We start from the raw sequence: 17,221 nt of genomic DNA on the forward strand, positions 1-17,221 counted from the left end.
CTTCCTCCAAGGAACTGCATTGAAGTAAAGAAGTGGGATGTACATGATCTGTCTCTACCACCACAGTCATCACCACCCATCTGCATATCAACTAGATGTTTTTTGGAGATCTCACAATTGCAGAAATGGCTGCAGACTATGTACCATTCAGGCTGCGCTTTCTCTGCAGACTCTCTCAATTTGAACTACAGTAGGGCCCCACTCATACTGTGGGTTACGTTCTGGACCCCCGCCAAAAAGCGGAACTCATTGAATAGAATGGTGCGCGATGCCTGAAAACCACCGTAAAAGCGGAACAAGCTCCGTATGAGTGGGGCTTTAGTCTAATTGCGTCTAATTGAGACCGCTGCATTAGCGAAGTGCCGTAAAGCGAAGCACCGTAAAGCCGGGCCCTACTGTAGTGTGATGTGCTCCATGAGTATCCAGAAACTTTGTGTGGCAGAATGCAGCAGCTAGGCTGCTGACTGTAGCCTGTTTTGTTTCTTGGTTCACTTCTGGCCACAGTTCAGAGTGGTGGTTTTGGCCCTTTTAAAATCCTAAACTGTTTGGGACCAGGATACCTGCAGGATACCTCCATTCTTATGGACCTACCCTCACCTTATTGACCTTGATCTTAAGAAGTGATCCTGTTGCTTCTCCCACTGCTTTCCGACATATGACTGCAGGCATGAGTGGCAGGGCCATCTTGATGGCAGCATGAAGACTTTGGAACCCCATAGGAAAAGTATGAAGGTGCCTTTTACTGAGTCAGATCATTGGTCTGTCTAGCTCAGTATTATTTGCCTTGACTGGCAGTGGCTCTCCAGGACTTCAGACAGGATTCTCTCCCAGCAGTACCAGAAGATGCCAGGGATCGATCAGGGACTTTCTGAGTGCAAAGCAGATGCTCTGCCACTGACTTATGACCCTTCTGTCTTGCTGCATCCTTCCTTTGTGTGTGTGCTAGCTGCTAAATATTTTTTAAAAATTTTACATGCACTTTTCAATGATGTGTTCTGTTGACGTCTGTTTAGAGGGTGGTTGGTGGTTAATTTTAGTATTTGTGAGTGGTGGTTGCTGTGCCACAAATTTATTTTTATGTTTTATTGGCACGTCAGCTGCCCTGGAGGCTCCACTAGGGAGGTGAAAGGTGATATAGAAATGTTTAAAAAATGAAACACATAGTAGGAAGTGGGGAGGGAGGCAATTGGTTCATAATGTGTATATAGCCTGATAAGATTATGGAAAGGTTTTGAATGTGCACCCTGCCCCCATCCCACCCCTGGTCTCCACAGCCACATGAAATGGACTCTGTTGTTAGTCTGAATAGCTCACTTAGCATCTCAAAACATAGGCTCACATTAGTATGAATTAAGGAGAGGCAGATGCAAAATGAAATTGGATGATTTAAGATTTTTAGTTAGGTAAGGTACAGATACAGCTAACTTTACTGCAGTCTTTGCCAGACTCTAGTGGCTGGGGCTGAAGGGCGTTGTAGTCCAAAATGTCTGAAGGATGCCAGGTTGGTGAAGACTGTTTTACTAAGGAGGTAAGCAAGTAGTCCTCTTTCTTTCCAGAGAAAAATAAGGATAGAAGGAAGATAGTGAATCTGTAGAGATCACAGGAAGCTTGAGGGTTACACTATAAGCCCATGACCAAACATAGAATGAGGAATGCAACTGTAAAATTCTTCTGCCAATTTATCTGCCCTCATTTCATAGGATCAGGTTTGCATGTCTAAATAACACAGCCGCTAAGAAAGGATTTTGGAGTGGGCCTTCAAAGAGGAAGTGCTCTGAGACTGTTACCATCACCCCCAAGCTGGTACATCAGGCAGAGTCATCATCTGTGGTAAAGAGCACACTCAAAGCACTGGAAAACTTGATGTTGGATCCAAGGCTGGACTGTTTTCAGCAGAACATGCTTAGTCCCAAGATGATCATTGGGGACCCATCTATAGAACTAAATATCCGGGACAGCGGCAGGATTATAAGGAAGCAGATAGGAGGTGCTCAGAACCTGCGGGCTGTTGGGAAAGTCAGCTTGAAAAACAAGCCTCTGAGCATCAAGGACAAAATTTCAGAATGGGAAGGAAAAAAGGAAAGTCATGTATCAGCCTGGAAGGAGGAGGAGCAAGGCGTTAAAGAGGAGTTCAGTTCATTTTTGGGTGTAGTAGAGAAGATGACCAGGGAAAGTGCAGTTGTGAGGGATGTGGATACCAAGAGGCTTATAAACTGGCAGCTGGAATGCAAAGGTACAACCATAGAGAATGAGAGAAGAATAGGGGGGCTAAAAAGTTCCGGGCTGCATATGGAGAGAAAAGCAGACCTAAAGTTAAGGGAAGAAGAGCCTAATTCCAGCACTGGCAAAAGCACCGAGCTGAAGGAAGGCAAGAAAGATGTCCAGAAGGAGAACCTGTCTGTCCTGCGTCAGGTCAAAAAGCTGGAGCAGGCCTTGAAGGGAGGGTCAGCTGAGCTGCTGCCACAATTGCCAGGTACTTATTATTCCCCACACTGTCTGCAAGAGAAAACAGATGAGAGGCAGAGTCCTTCTGAAAGTCAGGAAAGCGGCAGCCGGCCAGAGCTCGATAAACGGCTCCTCAGCTTGGACTCGGAAGCCGGTGAGCCAATCTTTGGGACTCTGGAAGAGGTGAAAACATCCCATGCAAAATGTAAGCCTGGCAATGAGGAAAATGTGTACACAGAGCCAGGATTGCCAGATAAGAAACCTTTTATCAATCCACTCCCCAAGCCTCGGCGGACTTTTAAACATGAGGGCGAAGAAGGATGGGTTCCACCAGTTAGGAATAAGCGAAATTTGCCCCCTCTGCCCTCTGTCCCACCACCTCCTCTCCCTTCTTCACCTCCCCCTTCAGCTGTCAGCAGAAGACTGAGGAATGGGAAACATAAGACAAACACCAGTCACAGGTATTGTTACTTTTTGCTTTGCGACTGCTGAATGTGGAACTCTCCATTACTTCCTACACTGGATGTGTGTTGATTCCTTTAAAAGTCTTTATGGTCTGTTGGCAGGTAGGTCCCTTGCCATCTTTTCCTCATTTGATAACACAGATACCAAATCAGCATTTTGGCATGGCTTTGTATAGCCAGAGAATTTGGGGTTCAGTTTGGGATCAAAGAATGCTCAAAATGGCTTGGTATGTACCAAAACTGCTATCTGCTAAAACTCACAGTCAGTGAAAAAAAATCGGGTGGGGGGAATAGTGCAGAAAATTTGAAATGTTGTATTAATTGGACTTTTACACAAGTACAGTGGGGTTTTTGAAACCTTGAATTGGCTTTGCCCACTGAGATAGTTGATGAGGAAGAACCAATTTGTATGAATTGCTAGTTTGCTTTGAGGGACAGTTTGTCAGGGGACTGAGTGGCACAGGCTATGTTTTGTTTGTCATCTGATGAAAAGAGAGCGGCCAAAGCCCTCTTCTCTTTTTGAAGTCTCATGCAAAGGGGTGGCTAACCTGTGACCCTCCAGATGTTGTTGGACTTCCAGCTTCCATTAGCCCCAGTCAGCATGGTCAACAATGATGGGAGCTGTAGCACAAAAACAAGATCTGGAGAGACCAGTGCTCTCAAAGCCAAAGTGGTTATCTGGCCTGGTGTTGTATACCCTGACTGGCAGAGGCTGCCTAGGGTCTTAGGCAGAGAGAGGTCTTTAACTCCCATCAGCCCCAGCAAGTATTGCCAGTGGTCAGGGTTGATGGGAGTTGTAGTTCAGCAGCATCTGGAGGGCCAAAGCAACATCAGGAGGGCTGAAGATTCACCACACCTGTGTTACTCCTAAAGTAAAAAAATCCTGATTTTATTTAGGCCAGGAAGGTATTTAAACATTGCAGTGTACTTACAATGCATTTCTGGCATTTCTGATCATACAATGGCATTTTTGATCATACAGTGTTTGTTTATAACTTGGTATGTGAATGTTGGGATTAAAAGGTCCATCCTTAGTGCAAAACTGCATGTTGTGCTGCAGCCTCATGCAGTGATTGCCTTCTGATTATTCCCTTCTCTATTGCAAAATATCTTTGGCACAGGATACTTTTGCAATGAAGAAGGGTCAATGTGAGAAGGGGTTGCTCCCTCCTTCTCCTTCCCCCTCCTGATTCCAGACTCCTGTGTAAATTGCAGACACAGATCCTGGTGGTTGGTGCCCATTGGGACTGCTAAGGTGGGGGGAGGTGCATCAGTAGGTGGAGCCAGAGCCAATGGCAGGTGGAGCCAAGTAATTCTAGTTTTGTCCCATCCTTCCCCCTGCTGAGTTCTACAAAGGCAACACGGAGACTGAGGAAGTTGACAAGCAGGCCCAACGGCTGGAATGGTTCTAAGTAAGAAGGCAGCTGGTGGAGGACTGATGGAGTTTAGTGGGGCAGTGCCCCTAATGGACCAGCCTCCATTGATCCTGAACCTGGCCAATGGGGGAGAGAGTGATCTTTGGGAGAGGGGAGGAGGAAAGGTTATTTCTTCCTCCATACTTGCAATTACAGGACTATAGTTAACACAAGGCCTGTAGAATAATGTGTCATTTTGCCTTCAGCCTGGAAGGGTTGAAGGCATCTGAACCAAGTTACTGTTTGGAGTAAGGAACCATTTACCTCCATGGCCCTCCATGCAGAGAGGTGCAAGCTCCTCACTGAGGTTTCCTGACCTAATGTTGGCATGCATCCTATCTAGGGCATGAAGCAGAATCATGAATACACCAAGTGCATCAAACTGACCTATGTTCATTTTATGTTTGCTTGTCCATCAACAAAAGTACAAACAGCACCAGTCTGTGCCCTGAGGAGTTTGCAGTCTAAATACTGACACCAGGGAGATAATAAAGAGGAGGGGCATAGTGTGTCTGTTTACTCTGCCTCCATGTGGATTTATTTCAGTGAGTATGCAAACTTAATGTGGTAAAGGCTTCGTGGGATATGTAGATTTTGAGGAGTGAACTGAAGGAACAGAAAGAGGATGAATAAAACAGGTATTCTTGGAGGCACTTCTAAGCATACAGGGTAGAATGGGAGAAAGGGCAGCATCTTTTCAGGGAACAAGAGATCTTTGGATGGTGGACCTCAAGGGGGAAAGATCATGGGTAGCGATGTGTCATGATCTAAGAACTGAGAGATTTGGGGTTCATGGGAAGCTTGTCTGAGAAATACCTTTGTGATGGTGGTTTAACATGAGATGAATGTGTGAAGTTGTCCTTTCCATCCTAATTATTAAACTTGTAAGTAATTTTGTTTTTATGTCAACTTCTTAAAACCGGTGCTTTTCTTGCTGCTCCGCAAATGCTACAGGAAGTCTTATGAGTTTGAAGATTTGTTGCAGTCCTCTTCCGAGAATGGCCGGGTGGATTGGTATGCTCAGACCAAGCTGGCCCTAACACGCACTTTATCAGAGGAAAATGTCTATGAAGATATTTTAGGTAGGCATTTGGGTGGCAGGGGTGGATGATGGCCACTTATGAGTAATGGGCAGCCTGGTCTTTAAGATCTGAGTAGTTACATCTCAGTTAATGTGATCTGGATCAGAGCTTGGAAAAGTTACTTTTTTTGAACTACAACTCCCATCAGCCCAATCCAGTGGCCATGCTGGCTGGGGTGCATGGGAGTTGTAGTTTAAAAAAGTAACTTTTCCAAGCTCTGATCTGGATTTATACCGTTTTTGGAGCAGCCAGGAAGTAGGGCAATGTTCTGTTAGAAGTAGCTACTGGGTTATGTTTATTGAGGGTTTTTTTGGAGGGGGGGAGTGAGTTTCCTATTGATCCTGAGAACTTGTTGGTGTGAATACAGCTGACACTATCTTTCAACCAATAATAGGAAAGGCAGGTGAATCCAGCAAACAATAGGAAGAACAAAATAATATACACCAACAATTATAACATTGCACGTACTTGGATGTTTATGCTACTCACTAACTAAAAGCTGAATCAAGAAGATTCACTAGATTTGAGGCTGTTGGGGAATAGTTAATGGGGCTTGAGAGAATTGGTAATGGTTGCCTTTTATTCCAAGTAAAGGCCACAAACCCAATACAGAGGTGTAGGCATCAGTAGCATTGGTCTTCAACACTTTCATGCTTGGGGCATACTTTCAGTCCTCTTCACCCTCCCCACATCTCAGCATGCACCCCACTTTCTTTTGCATGTTTTGCTTTTCTTTCTGTTCAATTTTCTTCTGCTTTTTTCTTCATGCAACCCAGCCAGGACATTTGCACTGGCTGCTGATGCTCAGGTAGAGTTGTTCCTGTTTTCTTTGCTTTTTGCTTTACTACTGTGCAGTTAAATAGCTGCTTGACACACACAAATTAAGCAGGCGACGTTTTTCCTTGCAGAATTTAAGCAATGGGGGGGGGACTTCATGTGCTTTGAAATGTGCAAAACTGCAGCACGCTAAACTGTCCAACTACAAATCTTCCAGTTGCTAAAAGTGAATGGGGAAAGACCAGATCAGGGGTGGGGAACCTCCAGCCCTCAGACCAAACTTGGCCTGCAAGGCCTATCCATTTTGGGCAAGCATCTTGCCCTGCTCACCTGTCAAATTTGGCCTGGCGGTGGTGTTTATTTTATTTATTATTTGATTTATATCCTGCCCTTCCTCCCAGCAGGAGGTGTTGAGATAAGGACCTGGCCCACCAGTCAGAAAAGGTTTCCCACTCCTGAACTAGATGGACCTTGATCTGATCTGGAAAAGGCAATGCCTAAGCTATTTAAATATTGAAAGTCTCCCAATTTTGTGTGTTGATTGTCTACTGCCTTTGGCTTCCTATTCCAGATCCACCAGCAAAAGAGAACCCCTATGAAGATATTGAGACAAATAGCCGTTGCCTGGGGAAGAAATGTGTTCTGAACTTCCAAGCGTCTCCTTCATCTTCAGTTCCTGGCACACCCACAAAGGTATCCTGGTCTAACCAGTGTGACTTGAGCATCCAGTGCCTCAAAGTCATATGTTTTGGCTGCTGGCATTGTGGAGGTAGAGTGGTGGGAAAGTTGATGCCCTGCAGGGAACAAAATTACTAATTCACTCTCTGATGTGGTTTCATGTCTTGGATTAATTCCCTGATGCAGTTAACTTCCCGCTCACAGAATTTTGGTGATTTTAACAGATAAAACACTTATGTCTGTTGAATCCTGATGAGTTCTAGGATGATGGATTCTGGATTCCTTCTCACTGTACATTTTTGCTGGCAGCACTTAGCAACCCATGGCCAAAATTATATGGGAACATTACAAGAGCATATAACAGACTGCTTTTTATATAGTTGGAAAGGAATAGTGCTAGGAAGGTGAGGCTCCTTTTTTTTTTTAACCGGTCGGTAATTCTCTTTAGCTACAAACTGCCTAGTTTTGAGCTGGGATCTCTTGGCTTGTCAGCTTCATTACAAGAATGTGTACTGTGTTTGCTCCCTTTTTTTGCTCATTTTGTTTGGTTGCAGCCTGAGTTTGTGTTCTAATTCCACTCCTGCCTCTCTTCTTACTCCTGTGACACCTGCCATCTGTAATTTTTTACTTACTTAGCAAGTTTTTTTACCCTGCCTTGCCAACAGCTTGGGGTTGTTTCATTTAAAAAAAAGCACACACACACACATACTTTGGCAAAATAGTGGCCATAAAGCAGGGGTAGGCAGAAGATAGGGTGGCATCTCTGGATGATTTTGAAGTAAAGCAGCAAGTGTTTCTGAATCCAAATTGTTTAGCAATAGCAATGACAAAAGTACTCTTCACCTCCCTCCACTTTATATTGCTAAAATACCAAACACTAGCAGGGAGGGTAACCCAGTGTGAATTTTTGTGTGCAAGGACTGTGAGGACAGTATAGTTCTGGGATTCAAAACAAACTCCGGGGCTCAGAATTCTTTAATTCTGCTCAGAATTCTTTAATCTTACATGCATGTCTTTGGCAACTGGCTCTGGTTGGTGAATCTCAGGGTCCTTATAAAACGCACACAAAGTAAATTCCACAAACCTGAAGTCTGCCCACCTTTGCCATAAAGCAATAACATGAATGACCAAAAGCAAAACAAAAACTTGAGAAACCTTCCATTGGCACAGAAGGTAGAAGAGCACTTGCGGGCTTCCCTTGAAATGTTCAGTTAATAAGTGAGCTGTGTCCTATACATGCTTATCTGGGGGGCAGGAGGCAAGTGTGTGCACGCTGGAAGTACCTGGGTCAAGTGTTTTGGAACACACAGCATTAAGTTGCTATCTTCTAGGGAGCAGGTGTTTTTGCGGGGCATGTACTAATTCCTACCTGTTCACCAGATTACATATAAGAGCTAAGAAGGAAGAATGTTTGCCTTCCTAGTGGCATGAGGAAAGTCCATCTGTTTGTGGTGGGGTGTGAGCTGGCAATTGCATCTTTCATTTTATGAAGACTAGAGAGGAGACTCTGTTCGGCTCACCACCAATTGCAGGCTGCTTATACTCTTCCCCCAAATTATGACAAATCCTGCTTTATGTTTCCTCCCTTGGCAAGTGCCATTCCTTTAATTATTATTATTATTATTATTATTATTATTATTATTATTATTATTATTATTATTATTATTATTATTATTATTATTACATTTGTATACCACCCCATAGCCGAAGCTCTCTGGGCAGTTTACAATTGCAGGGTGTGGCTTGCTAAGGAAATAGGCCCTGAGAATTGGCTGAGCACCATAACTCACAAGAACTCCAAATCCTAGGTACATGGATCAGAGCAAGGTCTGGGCCTCGGCTACGGGAAAAGTCAAAGAGGTGTAGGTTGCCAGATGGGAACATTGCCCTGCAACATTATTTAATCTTTATTAGGCCCTAAATTGTGCTAGGTGCTGTATAGGGTGCAGCAGTGACACATACCCTTTTCCAAAGGGCTTGTTTTGTAAGGTGGGAATCTTCAGGTATTGGAGATGAGGGTGAGGGTGCAACCAGTATGAAGAAGTTGGGAGACCATCTCTCTTGTAAGCTTAGTAGAAAGAGGCAGTGCAGTACTGGCACTGTTAATTCTTGCTAGGGATGGGGGAGAAATTCAATTCAGTCCACATTCAAAGCTGAATCTGTCAAATTCACACTTTCTGAAATCATATGCCGCACTGGGCTCCTGCTGGGAGGAAGGGTGGGATATAAATCAAATAATAAATAAATAAGAGAACTGAAACACAAGCTTCCTTCAAAATTTCCATTTATCAGAATTTTGTGATGCAGTTCTCCAACTAACCAATGTTTACAAAAATGCACATGTTAGGGGAAAATGTGCATAATAGTGAATATATTAGTAAAGATTCTGTACAAAAATGCATTATCTTAGAAGAAATTGCTTTCAAAATGTGTGCATTAGTTAAAACTGCATACAAAAATGTGTTAGGAGATACTCGCACTAGAATGCTGAAGAACTGTCACGAGGGTTCTTTTTTAAAAAAATTCACAGATTGCTGCAGAAATGTGGAGAACTGAGTATAAGATTGATAAAATGGGAAACTGAAAGAACCAAAATTAACAGATACTTCCATCCCCAATTCTTGCATTTATGTATATTGGGCTCAAAAGAGCTAATTCCACATCAAATTGAACAATTTAGTTGTGTTGTTACCTCCATTCAGTCTTAGACCTCCCTTTTTGTGTTAAAAATGTCACCAGATGCATTGAAAAACATTGCAAAAAGGTCTTGTTATCTCATGAATACTGAAAAGGTGTTGAATTTGCATTTTAAAAAATGAGCTATGTAGCCATTATGCTTTTCCAGTTTGGCTCATAATTTTCTTCCACTGCTCTTCCCCAGAGTGAGATGAGGCTGGCTTTTTTCTCAGAGTTTGGAGTTTGAATGAAAAGGAATATCTTCTGTAGCAGTTACCACTACACAGAGAGCTCCGAAACTCTAGTTTATGTTCACACCAAGCCTCTTTCAATCATTCCTAAGGACACTGAGCAAGCTTTCTGGCTGCCAAGATTTGAACATAGGTTTTCCATGTCCAAACCCAGGACTTGAACCACTACACTGCAAAAGACCCATGAACAAGTGCCAGACCACTCTGCTGCTACTGGGTAGAACCAAATGCTAAATGACAGGGTTAGGGAATGTGGAAATCCATAAATATGCAACTTCAGGGTTGCTTACATTTTTGTCTGGAGCAGCTGTTAAATGACCAGTGGCTGACAGACTACAGGACCGTATAACTTTGGGCCTGATTGGTACAATAATTCCTTCATTCTCCAGTACAAATGTCTGGTTGTTTGGTTGGTTAGTTTTGCTGGCTTTTGTTTGTTGCTATAAAGCTCCCAAATCTGGGTTGTACAAGCAACAAGAGTTCTTTCCATCATGAGAATGAGACCGTGCTGTGAGTTCTGTCATGATGTGGAAAATAAATCAGGATCTCTCCTATTGTCTTGCTAGGCCATCCTGTGAAAATCAAAGCAACTGCTGAAATTTATTAGGCCAGAGGTATTCTGCCAAAAATTCTTGTAACTAATGTTTTCATGCTCTTGCTTCGCCTGCTTGGGGTTATTTTACCATGGAGAAATGCAGTTTTGACAGCATTGCTGATTGAACTCCCCTCCAATCTTTCTGTTCTGGTCTGCCTCTGCAGCTGCTCTCCAAGCCCATCTTCTTCCGGCAAAACTCGGAACGGCGGAGTTTCAAGTTATTAGACATACGGAAATCAAATCGAGACGGGACGTGTTCTCCTTCCAAAATCAGTCCCCCTTCCACTCCCAGCAGCCCTGATGATACTTTCTTCTCCTTGGGTGATACTCAAAATGGAAAGAGGAGGAGAAGAATTCCTAAGGTATTTCTCTCTCTCCCTCACCCCCAGCGCCTGGTTTTATTTATTTATAGAGGAGGGTGATTGGTGAAGAATAAGCATATGGAAAAGACAGATACCTGCAAGATTGTCTCACCCCTTATATGTCCAGTCAGTCACTGTGCTCTAAAGTTGAGAGCCTCCTTCAGGAGGTTTATTCTGCACAATATAGGTATGAGGCCTTTAGTGCTGTGGCACCTACCCTTTGGTATTTCCTGCCCTTAAATATTAGACAGGGCCGTCTCCATTGTCTTTTGGTGCCTACAGAAGACCTTTCTCTTTCAACAAGCCTTTTAAGCAGAGGCCTTTGTGTCAGTCTGCATGTGTATTGGAATTGCTTTTTAAGATATTTGTTATTAAGTTTGTTTTTATTGCTTGCTTGTGTTCCTGGCCTCCTTTGGGAGGAAGGGCAGAAAATGAATAAATAAAATGACTATCTACATGTCTGCAATTGCAGTGGGCATCAGTCTAGTGTAAACCAGACTGTATGTGGATGCACCCACATTTCTCCTGTGAACACAGCAGCTGGAGGAACTGCAGCCATAATTATATAAAACTAATGGTTTTAATCAGTTGGTCTCAGTGGCTTCTTGTTTCTGTTCCCTTTAAAACATTTTATTGTTTCCTAATCCTTCAGACTTAAAGAGTGAGACTGTTCAGTGGTAGAGCATATGCTTTGCATTGAGGTCCCTGGTTCAGTACATAGCATATCCAGTTAAGAAAGGATCAGGTAGCAGGTTAACAGGAATGATCTCTTCCTAAGACCCTGGATAACCACTGCCTATCAGAGTGGACAGTACTAGGCTGAATGGATAATTGGGTTGACCTGCTATAGGACAGATTCCTATACATATACAGATTCCTATATGTCCCAACTTTAGTTCATCAGGGCTACCTCATGAATGATATATTTAAGGTATCACATATGATACAAGTAGGTTTGCCAAGGAATTAAGATGTTTGTTGGCATATATGTGTTTGACACCCTGTAATGTGTAAAGTAGATCCTTGGTCCGTAACTTTAAATGTAAATTGGAAGACACCCCCAAGCTAACAGCACATTCCAAATTAGCTATGCAAGTTACATGAATGTTAAATAGGGTGCACGTGAAGGTTAAGTATATCTGTTAAGCTTACCTTCACTGAACCTGAGGGAGTCATGTTCAGATCCCAAATATTCAGGTTAAATACACATTCCAAATCAGCTATGCAGGTTAACTGTTTTGTAAGCTTTGCTGAAGACTCCGATCCAGTGGGACAGTGAATCCGCTCTGGGCTGTAGTCTAAGCTTTCAAGGAGCTGTCCAAGGTGCTTTGTTTTCTGACCAAGTATCCTTTGCCTTGACATGATTCTTCCACAATTTTGTATTTATTTTTTAAAGTAGTGTGCAAGCTTTGTTTGCATCTTGGACAGCTCCTTGAAAGTGCGGATTGAAACCAGGTGTGGATTCACTACTCCACTGACATTGGAGCCACCAGTCTCCACTGCTTGCCCACTACTTTAAAAAAAAATGAATACAAAATAATCTTGCCAAGACAAAAGGATACTTGGTCAGAAAGATATGAAAGACCAGAGGGAAATAAGTGTTAAATGGAAAAAACAGAGTGAGGAAAGAAACTGAAAGGAAATGGAGGACAAAATTTATTGGGGAGGGGAGAAGGATTTTTAGTTTATTTGATGTGTGGAAGAAGGTACTGACTTCCCCTCTCTCTGTTGATCAGCTGGTGTTAAAAATCAACGCCATCTACGAGGCACGAAGAGGAAAGAAGCGAGTCAAGAGGTTGTCGCAATCCACAGAGAGCAGCTCTGGAAGAGGTAAAGGAGCGTTGCTGCAGGAAGTTAATGCTAGAGTATAGAGTGACTTTTGGGATGTTCGTTTGAACTGTGTTTGGGTTTTCAGTGTGCTTTTGTTTTTGTTTTTTTATTTGCTTTCCAATATTAAATAGCTGAAAGGCACCTATAAGTAGGGATGAATACATCTGTCTATTTTGGTTTCTCTCAAAGAGTATTAATCTGTTTGCTTAAACGTTCTAACTCTGTTACTATGGATGGGGCAGGGGTGTGCACACCAGTCCTGCCCCCCAACGTGCATATTGGGGATAAAACAGGGTCCCCCAATCATGCAAGGTATTCAACTTATAGCCGTGTGAATGCAAGTAGAAGTCCCTTGTAGATCTTCCCAGCTAAACACTGGGATGGTTGGGGACTAAGAAGGGATATGATGCACGTGAGGATGTTGGGATCAGGGCTTGTGTGCACATCCTTCCCTTTGTCCACACTTTGAACATCCACGTATCCTAGCAAATGCTCGCACATACCTTCCATTGCTCATTTTTCCAGTATTAAGTTCTCCATATTTTTGCATCAGTTTGTGAATTTTTTTTAAAAGTCCTAATGAAAATTCATCAGGATGTTAGCATGTGTATCTTCTAAATATACACTTTTTAGTGTGCAATTTTGCCTAACACATTTTTGCAATTTCCCCAATACACATTTTTGCATTTTTTCCCATGGTTATATGCATCTTTATTCACATTTTTACCTAATCATACACATTTTTATACATGTTATTTAGCTGGACAACTGCATCACAAAATTCAGAAAAGTGAGAGTTTTGAAGGGATAGCTATGGACATCGTTGCAGGAAGTGCAAATTAGGTGCCTTGACATTAAAATATGAACCAAACCAAATTTCTCCCCCATCCCTACCTATAACTACCCATTCTAAAGGACATTGGGCTGCAGACAGTTCTTCACTCCCACTTACTATGTTTGGTACAACTTAACACTGTGTCCTAATGCCATTGCACTGTGCATATTACTCCATTCCAACCAGCAACTGTCATGGCTTAGAGCAGGTGTGGGGAAACATTGGCCCTCCAAATGCTGCTGAACTACCACTCCCATCAGCTCCAGCAAGCATGGCGAATGGCCAGGGATGATGGGATTGGTAGTTCAGCAACATCTGGAGGGCTAAAGCTTCCCCACATCTGGTATGGAAGAGAACAGGGGAAACACACTTCATAATGCCATTGGGACACAAGGTAAATTGTCAGATCAGACAGCAGGTGATGTAGTGGGACGGAGCTGCCCTCCCAACACCAGGGTCGTTGCAGCTTATCTGGATGGAGGTGGGACGGGACTGTGTGCTGGTGTCATCAAGGCTGTGTAACACACTGGTGGGAGTGCTGGATTGGCTCCACCAATATGTTCTCGCAGCCCCGACCTTCCCACCGCCCTGCTCTGCCCCAGTTCCGTCCAGGTAAGTGCAGCAACACCAGTGTTAGGAGGGCAGCTCTGTGGCTCTGTCCCACCACACCAACCACTACTGGTCAGACCTCGACCTGCAAGCCCACTTTTTGAGAAACCAGGTTCCAAAGCCTGGGCTTTTCCTGCTGTCCAGGAGGCAATTGTTTTTAAAGAAAATTCAGAAAGTCTTTCTTTTTTGTTTCCTACTAGTTACAGATGAGAATAGTGAATCGGACAGCGACACTGAAGAGAAGCTGAAAGGTAAGAAAACAGGGATGTAAGGAAAGCAAAGGAGAAAGTGATTGATTCTTGACATAAATGTTGTGGATTTGAGGACCTGCTAAAGACGCTGCCAGGATTTCCTTTTGTGCCTGCACAGACGTTCAGATACTGTAAAAATGAATAATTTGTTTGTCTGGCTTTCTGACAGCTACGTAACTGATGCTCTCTGGTATTCCAGTTCGCAGAGGAAAAGTTTATTATCTTTGGAATCAGTGTGTAGTGCAATCCTATGCACATTTACTCAGAAATAAGTCCTACATTGTTGAGTGGAGCTTACTCCCTCCCTAGTATCTGTGTTTAGAACTGCAGCCTTGATCAACAGAAATAAGATTCCACTTTTAATATGTTGGGTTTGGATTTGATTTTTTCTTCCTAAAAATGAAGTGCGTGGGTGAGCTACCACCAATGGGTCAGGGTCTGGAGAAGCCACATTCGGGTGGTGTTTAATATGTCTATTGCGCTTAACAATTTGTAGACTTAATGGGTTGGATCCAGACTCAGGTCCCACTGAAATCAATGTGAAAAGTTAGTTGTGATTAAGTTGATTTGCAGTGGTAGGTAAGATACTATTGTACAATTATCAATACAGGGAAATCTTTCTAGCTGTTTATATTTTTATTTTCATAAACAGAGTTTTGAATTGTACAATTAAATGCGCGCGCACATGTATCTATATGTTTGTCTGTGTGTGCATGTATATGTATGTAACCTTCTGAAATGCTTTGACTCCTCCACTGTGTGTTATGCTGCTCTCCTTCCTCCCATTGTACTATAAAGTTCATGGTATCATGACTTGTAACAATACATTTTATCTTTGCCGTCTGTATAATGTTGCTTTACAGTTCTGTGAGGTACTTTGGAAACTTTTCTGTTCTGATCTTGGCATGAAGTAATACCAACCCATTTAGATAACGGTGAATACATTGTTTGAAAAAGAAGGGCTGCAAAGCATTGTGAGAACATCATGCAAAACACTGCTATAAACCTGATTTCCTTTGCCTGCCTTTGTGTAGCTCACAGCCAGCGCCTGGTTCATGTGAAGTCTCGCCTGAAGCAAGCCCCCAGATACCAAACCTTGGAGCGGGATCTCATCGAGTACCAAGAAAGGCAGCTCTTTGAGTACTTCGTAGTGGTGTCATTGCACAAGAAGCAGGCTTGTGCCCCATATGTCCCTGAAGTCACCCAGCAGTTTCCATTAAAGGTGGGTCATGTGATGGAGGGTGTCTTTGCAAACTTTCATCATCTAAAGTTGGTTGTTGAACAGAGAAACTACAAGTATTTTTCAGGGGGAAGGGGGTGAGATGGGCTTGCTTCAGACATGTGGAGAAATATTTCAAACTGGCCAACTTGAATGGGCTTAGCCTTATGCTCCATCAATTTGTCTACCATTGGCTACTAACCCTGATGGCTATGTTCTGCCTCCACTGTCAGAGGCAGTATACTTCTCCATACCAGTTGCTGGAAACTGCAGGAGGGCAGCGTGCTCTTTTGCTCATGTCCTGCTTGTGGATATCCCATAAGCATAGCCTTTTAAGTAGAGACCTTATCCCAGTCTATGTATTCACTGGAATTGCTTTTCAAGATCTTTTTGAAGTTGTTTTTTAAAGATGTTCTTAAGATCTCTTGTTTTAATATGCTTTTAGAGATGTTCTGTTTTAATATGTTTTAAATATTTTGTTTTTAACATGTTTTAAAGTGCTTTTAGTGTTTTTATTTGCTGCCCTGGGCTCCTTTTAGGAGGAAAGGCATGATAAAAATTTAATAAATAAATAAATAATCTGTTTGGCCAATGCAGGAACAGGATGCTGAACTAGATGGGCCATTGCCCTGATCACGCAGGCTTGTCTTACGTTCTTATTTGAGGAGAGATTGTAGCTCAGTGGTAGAGCCACACATGCTTTGCATGCAGAGATGATACTTGATTCCATCCTGTGTCTCCAGTTAAAGAGTATTGGGTAGCAGGTGAACGGAAAAGCCTCTGGTTGAACTTAGAGAGCTGGTGCCAGTTAAAGCAGACTGCACTGGGTACGATGGTCAAACAGTCTGACCTGGAATAAGGCAGGTTTCTATGTTCTTGGATAACCAAGCAGCCTGACTGCAGATATCTCTGCAAAATGCTAGAGTTATCTCTGATGGTGTGGTAGGTGACATCAGGTTCACTTCCAAAGACCCTGATGCATGCTGAAGCTGGCTACAGAGAGGAATCCATAAGATGTGGTGGCAGCTAGAAGGAAAAACATGTGAAAGTCGGGTGAGTGAGACAAATAGCTGTGTTAATATCTTCCTGGCAGAAGTTCAGTCTCTGTCATCGCCTCTTTCTTGCATCGGGGAGGGGGGCGCAAATCCTTCAAGCTATTTCACTCCCATCTAATCAGAAACATACCCCTTTCCCTTTGTCTGCTAGCTTGAACGTTCCTTCAAATTCATGAGGGAAGCAGAGGACCAACTGAAAGCCATTCCTCAGTTTTGCTTCCCTGATGCTAAAGACTGGACACCCGTCTGCCAATTTAACAGGCAAGTTAAGTCATAGATTTTTCTTTCTTTCTGACACTCTTTCTCTCGCTCCACCCCCCATGATAGCACACCACCCCTATCCAAAATAGTGCTGCACAGTGGAATAGTAAGGCTCATCTCTTAGAATAACTAGTTGTCAAATTGGGTTAGCTTCATGTAAGAACAAGGAATTGTCTTGTCCCGGATTCAGGTTAGAGACTTATCTAATCTAGCACTATCAACTGGCCAGCCTTCAGGAAGCTTGCAGGTGCATAGTAGACATGGCAAGACTGGAACCTTTCCCACCCACCACTCTACTTTTCTTTCTAGAGCCTGTGGTGCTAAGTGGTTAGAGCAGGCATGGGGAACATCTGGCCTTCCAGATGTTGCTTGACTACAACTCCCATCATCCCTTTCTATTGGCAGTGTTGGCTGGC

The 17,221-nt window shown here is 43.1% G+C and overlaps 1 protein-coding gene across 1 annotated transcript in view; it reads left to right on the forward strand.

Moving 5' to 3' along the window:
* The window catches only part of DENND2A (DENN domain containing 2A), a 49,680-nt gene that overhangs the window by 2,279 nt on the left and 30,180 nt on the right, over window positions 1–17,221 (forward strand). The window contains exons 3-10 of the mRNA XM_061638788.1: window positions 1,701–2,906; window positions 5,279–5,406; window positions 6,755–6,876; window positions 10,548–10,745; window positions 12,482–12,575; window positions 14,220–14,270; window positions 15,305–15,492; window positions 16,696–16,805. Of these exons, the coding sequence (XP_061494772.1) occupies window positions 1,701–2,906; window positions 5,279–5,406; window positions 6,755–6,876; window positions 10,548–10,745; window positions 12,482–12,575; window positions 14,220–14,270; window positions 15,305–15,492; window positions 16,696–16,805 (2,097 nt within the window). The remainder of the gene's footprint in view (window positions 1–1,700; window positions 2,907–5,278; window positions 5,407–6,754; window positions 6,877–10,547; window positions 10,746–12,481; window positions 12,576–14,219; window positions 14,271–15,304; window positions 15,493–16,695; window positions 16,806–17,221) is intronic.

This window comes from Rhineura floridana, chromosome 8, assembly GCF_030035675.1.
Source record: "Rhineura floridana isolate rRhiFlo1 chromosome 8, rRhiFlo1.hap2, whole genome shotgun sequence".
Taxonomy (NCBI): domain Eukaryota; kingdom Metazoa; phylum Chordata; class Lepidosauria; order Squamata; family Rhineuridae; genus Rhineura; species Rhineura floridana.